This window comes from Ailuropoda melanoleuca, chromosome 6 (genome assembly GCF_002007445.2).
Source record: "Ailuropoda melanoleuca isolate Jingjing chromosome 6, ASM200744v2, whole genome shotgun sequence".
NCBI classification, from domain to species: domain Eukaryota; kingdom Metazoa; phylum Chordata; class Mammalia; order Carnivora; family Ursidae; genus Ailuropoda; species Ailuropoda melanoleuca.
In genome coordinates, this window is record NC_048223.1 from 98,697,164 (window position 1) to 98,708,591 (window position 11,428).

At 46.3% G+C, this 11,428-nt stretch overlaps 1 protein-coding gene across 3 annotated transcripts in view; it reads right to left on the reverse strand.

Moving 5' to 3' along the window:
• PIK3AP1 (phosphoinositide-3-kinase adaptor protein 1) overlaps positions 1–11,094 on the reverse strand; it is a 114,456-nt gene extending 103,362 nt beyond the window's left edge. For 2 of the 3 annotated variants that reach the window (XM_034663055.1, XM_034663053.1), the window contains exons 1-2: positions 10,976–11,094; positions 2,219–2,635 (exon numbers count right to left, since the gene is read on the reverse strand). In XM_034663055.1, the coding sequence (XP_034518946.1) occupies positions 2,219–2,635; positions 10,976–10,988 (430 nt within the window). In that variant the 5' untranslated portion in view covers positions 10,989–11,094. The remainder of the gene's footprint in view (positions 1–2,218; positions 2,636–10,975) is intronic. The other variant, XM_034663054.1, reaches the window with a different exon arrangement.
• Between the last annotated feature and the right edge of the window lie 334 nt (positions 11,095–11,428).

Here is an 11,428-nt window from a genome sequence, read left to right on the forward strand (position 1 = left end):
ACCCTACAATCAGTAAACCCATAATTATTGTCCCTACCATTAATTCAACCTCATTATCAATTCTCCACTACATTTCCCACTGGGATTTTCTTTCTTAACACAGAAAGTCAAAAATACAAGTGTCATGTATTTATGTATTTATTTCTATGAGAGTAGGGCACCTTGTAGTAGTGGGGTGTATGAAAATCTTATTTTTTGCTTTTACTTTGAGGCACCTTAGGAAAACCTCACGTGTACAAGAGGAGTATTAAAATAAATTATCACGTTATAGAGAATATAAGGGCATAATCATATCAGAAACCTAGTTTGGAATGGTACTGTTCTTAAACGTTGTTTTAACCCTAAGCGTCCTGGGAGTCAAAGCAGGAATGAAATGGTGATAGGAAGGTGATGCTTCGGAAGTGTTTGAGACTCTCTGACCTTGGGAATCATAGGTTATCAACCCTGGAAAGTGTCTCAGATCAAGTCTTATTCTGGCCTCTTACAGAGAAGGAAACGGAAACCCAAAGAGGGTAAGTGACTTGCCCAGTATTGGGCACCCAGTTAGCGCCATGGAGTGTCCCTATCCCTGGTCAATGCTCTGTTTGGCATACTGCCAGACTCTGAGTCTGGAGTTTGTTAAGGATGTTTGCCCAGCATAAAAACCGGAGATAAAGCGCCACATTACTGGGCCAACCAAGGGCACTGGCTATGGGTACCTGAAAAGCAAACCTAAGCCATCCTGGCACACAAAGACCCCTCAAATCCCAAAGTCCACAAGTCCGACGCCAGATAAGAAAGTTATATTGGAGCCATAAGCCATCCTTCTTCCTTCTCTTTCTTAAAACTCCATTTGTCCCTACCTATCCATTGATTCCAAACTGCAGAGTTTCCACTAAGAAGCTTATTTTAATCTCTCATTATAATAACCTCTTTCTGATGACAGGTGATTTGTTCTCAGAACAGAAACACCACTGTGAAACACTTCATTCTTTCAGAACCACTTGAACCTAAGGCTCATAGTGCACGGAGCCAGGGTCCTTAGTAAAAAGTAAATGATTATAGGCGATCGATTCATCCAGGCATCTAAACATTGGATGCATTGAAACAAAATTAAAAGAATACTTTCTATCATGTATTTTTTCTATCAACACCACTGGAATATTTTAAAGAACAATCTGTTAGCTCATGCAGTGTGGGGTGCCAGTACAGTGACAATATATCCATGGAGCCCTGAATGATGGGCTGGTGGGTCACAGTGGCCTGCCCACGAGATCATAATGGACCACAGCAGTGACATAAGCCCATCCACAGAAATAACTACTTGTGTTTCAGTTCTTTGTAAGTGTAGGCAGATCAAAACTCCCTCGAAGCAATGAAGAGCAATCATCCAAGATTGGATTATGTGCTTTTTCTATCATTGTGTTCTTCTGAAGTAAAGAAAAGCAAACCCTAGAAGAATTTCTTATCCAGGTGAGACATCTTTTATATTAACACTAGTCATCTATATCACAAATTCGCCAGGATCCCATTATGTTAAAAGATCTGGTCATATTTATTGGTTTAGAGCAGGCTATCGCTGGATAAGAGTATCTAAGAGACTATATCAGATTTTTAAGGTCACTGAAAGTTAGTGAATTCTTGACTCAGCTCAGCAGATGAGACCAGGTGGTTAAGCCAGATTAAAGCCCAGTCACAGCAGGGATAATTGAGCACAGTGAAATCAACCCATAATTGTCCAGGCTTCTTTGCAGGCATCAGGTATATAAGGTCTCAAATGGCAAGAGAACAGTGATAAACACATAGCCCACTCATAGCCCACAGTGAGGCAAAAATAGAAAGCAAAAGAGGAAGAAGAGCTGTGACATGCCTCCATCCCAGAACGCATCTTCCGTTACTGTTCATCAGAGTGTATGTCACACTTCCTGGGGCCACTGAAGTAATTTGCCCTGGCAGAGGGGACCAGAATTTTCCCACTTTAAAAAGAGAAACAGGACAAAAGACAGAAGCTCGGCTAGTGGGAAATAGAGAAGGGTATTTCTCTATAAACATGTTGTCCAAAGTGACACGCTTTCCATAAAAATCTTAAGGTCCATGATGATAAAATGGAAGTGGCTTACAGGCAGGAAAGCCGTCTCACCTGAAAGGCCTGCAGCCTGGATGAGTCTTCTTCTTTTTTTTTTTTTCTTTTTTTTTTTTTTAAGGGCTTGCTTATGTTTCCTTGAGAAGACACCCTTACCTTCAGAAATGGCCTTCGTCACCGCTGCCACGTAGGTCTCGGGCTCGTCGTCACAGGTGAGCTCCTGCCAGTGCGCCCAATCTGGAAAGTAGTCCAGGAACTCCTCACCATCCTGCACCCCGCAGAGCAGCCTCACCACGCGGTGGGGAGGGTGGAAGGCTCGCTGCAGCAAGGGCAGCAGGGCCGGCTGGCAGAAGCACTGCACCAGCTCGGCAGACAGCAGCACAACCACGCAGCGCGTGCTGAGGAAGAAGTTCAGGTCCTTGGCCGAGAAGGAGGCATCAGGGCTTAGCCTATAAGTCAGCGTCTTCTGGCTCCGCACCTGCCGGCTGGACAGAAAGAGGTCCTGGAGGTACTGGCACCATTCCTTGGCATCCGGGCTGTAGACGATGAGGATGTCACATCTTCCAACCGCCCCTAAGCCAGAACGAGGCACAGAAGCATGTTAACACACCTGCTCTTTCTAGGGCTCACATGACTTGCATGATAAACCATCCAGACAGGGGTCCTGGCACCCACCATCTTTCACAGTCTGGTCCCTAGCAGGGCCGTCAAACCTCTTCCCCTACTTCCAGGCTGTGTTCCAGCCATACCAGTCTCCCTGTCTCTGCCCCAAGATACCATGCCATTTCAGAACTTTACACGAGCTGTCACTTCTGCTGGCACGCTCCTCCAACCACAGCTGATGCCGTATAAGATGATGAAGATGGCAATAACAACGACGTGATGATGACAACAGCAACAGCAAGCACTTTATATAGAGCTTACTATGTTCCAGATGCTCTTCCAAGCACATTGCCTAGTAAACTCATTTAATCATTGCAGCAACCTCATAAGGTAGAGAATACTAGTAGCCCCATTTTAAAGGTGAGAAAACGGTGGTGTGGCAGGTTACATAATTTACCCATGATGACAGAGTCAGAACTTGAACTCATACAGTTTGGCCCCAGAACCTGGCCAAAGAAGCAGTGAGTTAAAAAGAGCTTTGGGGGATCACTTGGCCCAAACTCCTCATTTACAGATAAAAGAAACATTTCATCTGGGAAGATGAAGGGACTCGCTTAAATTCACACTCAGCAAACTAGTCACTAAGCCAGGACTGAACCTCAGGCTGTCCCTTGGTCCCCTGTCCAGTCCTCTCACCAGTCCACCTGCTGCCTCCCATCAGGGATTCGGTCAAGAATCTAACAAGAAATAAAGCATATCTTCCAATTATCAAAGTTCAAAGAAGTTTGGCTCTTAACACACCTGTTACTACTGTTAGAGGAGGCCTCATCTCCCACTGACTCAACAAACTGTTCTCCGTGACTTGGAGGGGGTGAGCACGGAGGAGTCTCCAAGCGTCAGCACAATACAATAGGGATCCTTCCTCCCACTCAAAGAAGGAAACTACTCAAGTCTGGGGAAGCTTGGGAATCATGAAAAGCTGTGGATTGTCACAATTAAACACCACCCCTAGACCACATTTCACTGAGAGGTTCCTGGCAAAAAGGTCAGAGGCAGGACTGGGGTCAAAACCTGAGGCTGTAAACTCTGAAAACATCATGGGAGGACTCCACCTTCCTATCCATCTTCCACCACATTCACAGTAAAAACAATGACCTATAATATGTAAACCCAACACAGTTCTGATTTCCCCAGGGATAATATTACCAAATTTTTAAAAATAGCAAATAAAGAAAAAGTTTGGAGTTTCTTTTTGGAGCCTCTGCTTTGCTGGAGCCCTAATCCAGTACCGATATAAAACCCAACAGGCGCTCAGTAGGAGAGCACTGATCTGCCAGGGAGTACTTCTGAAGGGAGGTGTGCAAATTTTAAAAGACGTTAGATTTAGAAGGCAATGGGGGGGAAGGGAGGAGGGAGGAGGTGGGAAAGGTGGTCAGCAATTCTGACACCTTTGTGGACCTTTGTGCCTCTGCAGAAAACTCAATTCTAAGCACGGTCTCGTTCCTCAACTGTAAATAAAACAGTCCATTTTAGGTCTGCTTACACTGGTCCCAAAGTTTAAGCAGACTAAGGCAAAATTTTAATGTACGGAAGGCAGTACTGCAGCCTTCCATAAAATAAAATCTTTGCTGATCTTTTTTTTCCCTGTGTAACACAGTTCTTTGTACTTCAATGGAGAAATAATTTCAGGACTATGAAAGGAGTCAGATTGGCCAAGCAACACAACTATGGAGCACATACTGAAAGCAGTAGAGTTAAGGCATCAGAATACATTTACCTTTCTTCTGCCCCTCTTTTCTACATGGTTCGTTTATCGTCAGAGGTGAACGTTCTTCTAAACGTAAAGTGTAATGCATATGAGTGTGCGTGTACAACACTTGACATTGCATTATAGTAGAAGCATTATAATAATCATCAAATGTTAGCAATCTGTGCTCAGAATTCAGTTAAAAGTGCAAAAGTAAAAAGCAGTAGCCACCAACACCCCCAACTATACCGACAAATACACTAGCAAATATCATGTCAACAATTTTTTTTTTTAAAGATTTTATTTATTTATTCGACAGAGATAGAGACAGCCAGCGAGAGAGGGAACACAAGTAGGGGGAGTGGGAGAGGAAGAAGCAGGCTCACAGCAGAGGAGCCTGATGTGGGGCTCGATCCCATAACGCCAGGATCACGCCCTGAGCCGAAGGCAGATGCTTAACCGCTGTGCCACCCAGGCGCCCCCATGTCAACAATTTTTACAAATGGGGTAAAAGGAGAACAGATCTCGGGGAGGGCTGGCTGTGGTCCCACACATTAGTGATGAAGCCATTGGTGATGTTTTCAATAGATGGTGAAAAAATAAGGAAGAAAGAGGGTATTTCTGAGAGCATAATAAGTACTCTTAAGAAGGCAGCTCAGATCTTGGAACGATGACTGACTTAGCAGGAAAACAGCAACTCTAGTATGCCCTGACATGTGGCCATGAGTGACGTATGCCACGTTTATGAGGAGACAGCGACCTAAAGCAAACCAACAATTTCAAGTGACAAGTCCTGGGGTCACTGAGGGAGTGAGTATTCATTTCACCCTGGATCCTGCCTCAACATGACCCGCTTCTCTGTTAACAGCACAACACAGTATCTGCTAGGCGTTAAAGAACTCTAGTCATCAAAGAGAGTGCAAATATTAATAATGAGGGAAACCGGGTGTGGAATATATGAGACCTCTATGTATCTTCAGTTTTTCAATAAAACTAAAACTTCTAAGATAAAAACTTTAAAATACAATTTAAATTAAAAAACACTTTAGGGGTTAGCCTCTTCTGTATGGAAAACAGTGAAAACGTCTCATTCCTGGAGTTTTTTTGGTTGTTTTTTTTTTTTAAGATTTTATTTATTTATTTGAAAGAGATAGAGACAGCCAGCGAGAGGGAACACAAGCAGGGGGAGTGGGAGAGGAAGAAGCAGGATCCCAGCGGAGGAGCCTGATGCGGGGCTCAATTCCAGGACTCTGGGATGACACCCTGAGCTGAAGGCAGACCTTAACAACTGAGCCACCCAGGCGCCCCTCATTCCTGAAGTTCTGGTGTTAAATCTGATATGGCCCCCAAACTCCTTTGAGCACAAGTACTTGGAAACGAACTGGTTAGTGTATCAGACTTATGAATATCAAACCTACTTGGTCACCTACTTGTGGTGTGACTTGAGACCAGTATATGAAGTCTAAGCAAATTTTGCCTCGGGGTAAAGGAGGACAATGAAATCTATCACCTTCTTGAATTTTGCTCTGCTGGGGAAACTGAAAGCTGGGGAAATTCTAAAAAAAGTTCCAAAGTGGAAGTTAAGGTTCCTCCATGATATGCTGAATAACAACACAGGACCAAACACTTTGTCAACAACTCTCTCTTGAATGGGGACACCCCTTTTTGTCAAGGATAAATCCCTGCCTGTAACCATAGATCATTTCCTCACATATGCCAAATCAAGCCTCCCAGTTTGTTTGTTTATTAAGAAAAATGAAATCTATGATCTCACTGATACATGGAATTTAAGAAACAAAACAGAGGATCATAGGGGAAGAGAGGAAAAAAATAAAACAAGATGAAACCAGAGAGGGAGACAAACCATTATGAGACTCTTAATTACAGGAAACAAACTGAGGGTTGCTGCAGGGATGGGGTACCTGGGTGATGGACATTAAGGAGGACATGTGATGTAATGAGCACTAGCTGTTATATAAGACTGATGAATCACAGACCTGTACCTCTGAAACCAGTAATATATTATATGTTAATTAATTGAATTTAAATTTTTAAAATTTAAAAAAAAAAGAAAAATCCGTGCAGGCACCTGGGTGGCTCAGTCCATTAAGCATCTGCCTTCCTCTCAGGTAATGATCCCAGGGTCCTGAGATTGAGCCCCTAGCTCCCTGCTCAGCGAGGAGTCTGCTTCTCCCTCTCCCTCTGCCCCTTCCCCCTGCTCATGCTCTGTCTTGTACTCTCAAATAAATAAATAAACAAAACCTTAAAAAAAAAGAAAAGAGGGGCGCCTGGGTGGCACAGCAGTTTAAGCGTCTGCCTTCGGCTCAGGGCGTGATCCCGGCGTTATGGGATCGAGCCCCACATCAGGCTCCTCCACTATGAGCCTGCTTCTTCCTCTCCCACTCCCCCTGCTTGTGTTCCCTCTCTCGCTGGCTGTCTCTATCTCTGTAGAATAAATAAAAAAAAAAAATCTTAAAAAAAAAAAAAAAGAAAAAAAAGAAATGAGGATGGGCCCTTGTCCTTGTAGAGCTTAAAGAACAGGTTGGGCGNACAGAAATGAGGATGGGGGGCGCCTGGGTGGCACAGCGGTTAAGCGTCTGCCTTCGGCTCAGGGCGTGATCCCGGCGTTATGGGATCGAGCCCCACATCAGGCTCCTCCACTATGAGCCTGCTTCTTCCTCTCCCACTCCCCCTGCTTGTGTTCCCTCTCTCGCTGGCTGTCTCTATCTCTGTAGAATAAATAAAAAAAAAAAATCTTAAAAAAAAAAAAAAAGAAAAAAAAGAAATGAGGATGGGCCCTTGTCCTTGTAGAGCTTAAAGAACAGGTTGGGCGATAAGAGAAAGCAGTGGGTAACAGCGTGGGGGGGGGGGAGTGGCAACAAGGAGTGACAGTGCTGGTTAAGAAAGACAGTGACTGAAAAAGAGCTTCCTTAGAAAGATTCAGAATCCACCTGAGAAAAGAACAGGAAGTGCCAAGCAGCCTTTCAAACTACCCAGCCCAGACCATTTCTTTAATCTATAGGTGACTCCAGCTCCCCATTCATTTGTCCTGAGCACCCTACTTAAGTGGATGCACTAGGGAAGGTGACCAGTTTAGGGAGGGGTCTGGTAATGACTCACATGAGGGGCTTCCAGACTCTGAAGATTTCAAGCGTAGAGACTTGACAGGAGTATGGAGGGTCCTCAAAAATCAGATGGGAGTTAAGATTACAAAAAATTAAATGTACCTTCAAACCCTATTTTCCTCTAAGTCTAGGGATGGTAGAAAAATTTGGAGATAAGAGAAACCTTGGAGGAAAAGGGTAAGAAAAGGTACGCAAGCTTTCTTCCAAGATCTGAGGGCTAACACATGGAGGAAAGCGTTCTGGTCTTCAACCAGCCACAGACTCCATCACTTGGGGAAGTCACTTATGGCTTCTTTGTCTCCTCTCTCTCATGTGTAAATGCAAGAGATGCCATCAGGAACCTAGAGAATATTCCAGGGTAGGCTGATTCCCTTTCATTTTATCTTGCTTCCCACCCTCTTTCAAAAACAGGGAGCCAAGATTCTCCTTGATTTCAATAAGCAAAGATGTCTTTCAAAAAAAAAAAATCTGAAAGCTTACTCTTCAGCAGGAGGAAATTTTTAAAAACCACACAATTCAGCCTTAAAAAGGAATGAAGTGCTGACATATGCTAAAACTCAAGTGAACCTTGAAAACACTACCTTATGTGAAAGAAAACACAGAAGACCACATACTATATGATCCCATTCATATGGAAGTCCTGAGAAGGGAAATCTACAGACACAGATACAAAATTTAGGGCTGGGCAGGAGGAGGGAATAAGAGGGTGATAGCCAAAGCATACAGTTTCTTCCTCTTTTCTAAAAAAATTTCTATTTCATAAATGTATACCCCCTTCACTCATTTCTCAAAATGAGTTTCTTTTTGAGGTGAAGAAAATATTCTAAAATAGACCATGGTGATGTTTGCACCTATCTGTGAAGATACTAAAAAACGCTGAGTTGTATACTTTGTTTTTTGTTTTTTCTTTAATTGTATACTTTGAATAGGCAAATTGTATGGTATGTGGATTATATTTGAACAAAACTGTTTAAAATAAGAAAAAGGAGGAGGAGGGGAAGGGGGGAAGAGGGAGGGGGAAAGCGAGAAACAGAAGGTCACATGGAAGAATGGCCTAGGTGACTCCACATCCTATCTTATCTTGTCAAGAGGTACTCTCACTGCCACCATGGGTCCTTGCACCTCCAGACCTCAGAGAGCCCCAGGGACCTCAGAGGCCCAACTCCCACTTGCAGGACCTGAAGTGGTGTCTCACCACAGCACATGCTGACAGCGAGGGTTTGACAGCCCTAACCATTACAGATGTTTGCAGAAGCCACTACAGAGCCCATAAATAGCCCCAGGTTTGGCCACTGCGCTAGAGTCCCATCTGAACGGGAGCACATTCTTCTAGCCTCATCCGCCATGCCCTACTGGAGTTACGCACCCAGGACACTAGGCGAGGGTGGTTTTCTGGGTCTCCTCTGCCCAAAGGCTCTCCCAGCTCGCTGTTTCTTGCACTTAACAGTCCAGAGCCTGTTCTCAGCCATGGAAAGAGGTGGGAGCCTCACCGACTTCATCTCCTACTTCCCCCCCAATCACCCACCTACTCTACCACCTGCTCCCTGTTCCTTAAATACACCATATACACCCATTTACTGTTCCTCTGACTGGAGCACTGCTCCCCCACGTGACCTTTCAGATCTTCGCTCAAATGTCCCTTTCTCCACGAGGTCTAATCTGGTCACCTCCTTTAAAATTATAAACCCAGGGCGCCTGGGTGGCTCAGTCAGTTAAGTGTCTGCCTTTGGCTCAGGTCGTGATCCCAGGGTCCTGGGATCGAGCCCCACCTCAGGCTCTCTGCTCAACGGGGAGTCTGCTTCTCCCTCTGCCCCTCCCCTCCACTTGTGCTTGCTCGCTCTCTCTCTCTCTCATTCCCTCTCTCTCCCATAAAATAAATAAAATCTTAAAAAAATAAAATAAAAAAATAAATGTTTTCCCAATGTGCTTATCATATCATGAATTTCTTTCTCAAGCATATTGCCTGCCTTCCCCCATATCCCATAAGCTCCATGGGTAAGTGGCTTATGTCTCTATTTTGATTGCTGAATATACACCTGACACCTCGAACAGTGCCTAGAAACAGTAAGCATGCAATAAATGTTTGTTGAATGAATGAATTTCCTCTACATAACTCTGCTTCAGCTTTCAAAGGGAATGTGTGGACTATGACCCTACTGTTACCACAATACAGCTTCTTCTAACCTCCAGAGCCGCAGTTGAGAGCCGCAAGTCTAAAGCTAGCTACTTTCCCATTACCTTTAAAGAATGAGCCTGTATTACCAAATCTAATAGAACTCTTACCATTGACCTTCTCCACCCCCCCCACCCCACCCCAGCTTCCAAAGCACCATTAGGAAACTAGACCTCAGGGGATATGGGGACAGCTGGCTCTTCATTCTAGCATCTGCCCACATCCTTCAAGAACAGTATCTTCTCCTGGCTGACGAGATTTTAGTTTTCAAGAGGCTTTTACATCCTGTTTATACATGTTATCTCTACTAAAACATCATAAAATGGGTGAGGAAAATACAAGTAAACCCATTTGCAAATATAGTAACTCTGATCTTCTCACCTAGTAATCCCCTGTTTACTTATCGCTTCCTTGCACAAGACTGTAAGCTCCCTGAGAGCAGAGACTGGGCTGTCCTGGTCACCACTGAGAACACATGTAGGTGCACAACTATTACAGCGCATAGTAAGCGCTCCTTAGTTGTTTCTATTATCATCATTATTACGTGGTTTGTCCTGGATCTCGGACAGTGAGTAACTTTGGCAAGTGTACACACCATGAACCAGAGAAGAACCCAAGACTAATCAAAAAAGACTCCTGGCACCTTTCGATGGGTAGATTACCCAGTGGCCTTCACTTTTCCCCATTCCCCAAAGTTCTGTAAAAGACATAAGAAAACTAAAGCTAACGGAATGGTGTTTCTAGATTTCAATCGAAACTCCAGATGAAAAACAAAGCCTAGGATGGGTAGAGGAAGGGGACTTAGGAAGGTGGCCCAAGTGCCGCCGGCGATCACCCAGCTCCCACCTGGGACTGCCTGAGCGCCCCCTATTGGTCCAATGCGGCCCTAAGAGAAGCATTTCCCAGGAGGGGACAAGTCGGCTCTCCGTCTTGTTTCCACGGGACCCCGGTTCAGAGTTGGAAGAACAGGGGAAACGAACCTCAAAAGCAAGCAGAGCCAGTCAGAAAGAGGAAAGGAGACGTAGAAGATAGGGGACAGGGGAGGTGCAGCCGGGGGCAGAAGAGAATCGCGCGACAGGCTGGGAAAGGGGACGTGGGAAAGCTGGGGCGGGAGGTTTGCGCCGGGGAAGCGGGAAAGAGGGAAAGCGCAGCAAGCACACAGATCCCGCGCGGAAGACGCAGAGCTGGGAGCCGGCCGGCTGCGGCGGGCGAGAGGGCGCGCCCTCGGGGAGGCTCGGGAGAGGGGCCCGGGCCCGTCTACGCACCTGAAGCTGCCATGGCGCGGGGCGCAGCTTAGCTGCCCCGCTCGTTGCGTGCGCGGGGCCGGGCCCGGCGGCGTCCCGGGGCGAGGACCGGCCGCGGGGGCGTGTCCACAGGACCCGCCCCGCCTGCGGGGCACGGCCCGCGGCACCTGCACCCGCGGCCGTTGGGGAGGGGAAGTGAGAACCCCCACCCCACCCCGGCCGAGCCGCCGGCCAGCTCCCCGCACGGCCGCCTCTGCTCTGTAGCCAGGATGCAGGGGGCGTCTCGCCACGTGCGCCTCACTCCCGGCGACACCAGCCTGACTGGCCACCAAGGGCTGCCCGAGGTGGAGGGGGCGTGGGGGGGAGGAAGGGGGAAGGTGCAGCTGCCCGACCTCTGTGACCTGGGGCGGGGGTGTATCTGAACACAGCTGGCCGTGCCATCTCCCCATCCCCTGGGGCTTTCTCCCTGAGCCG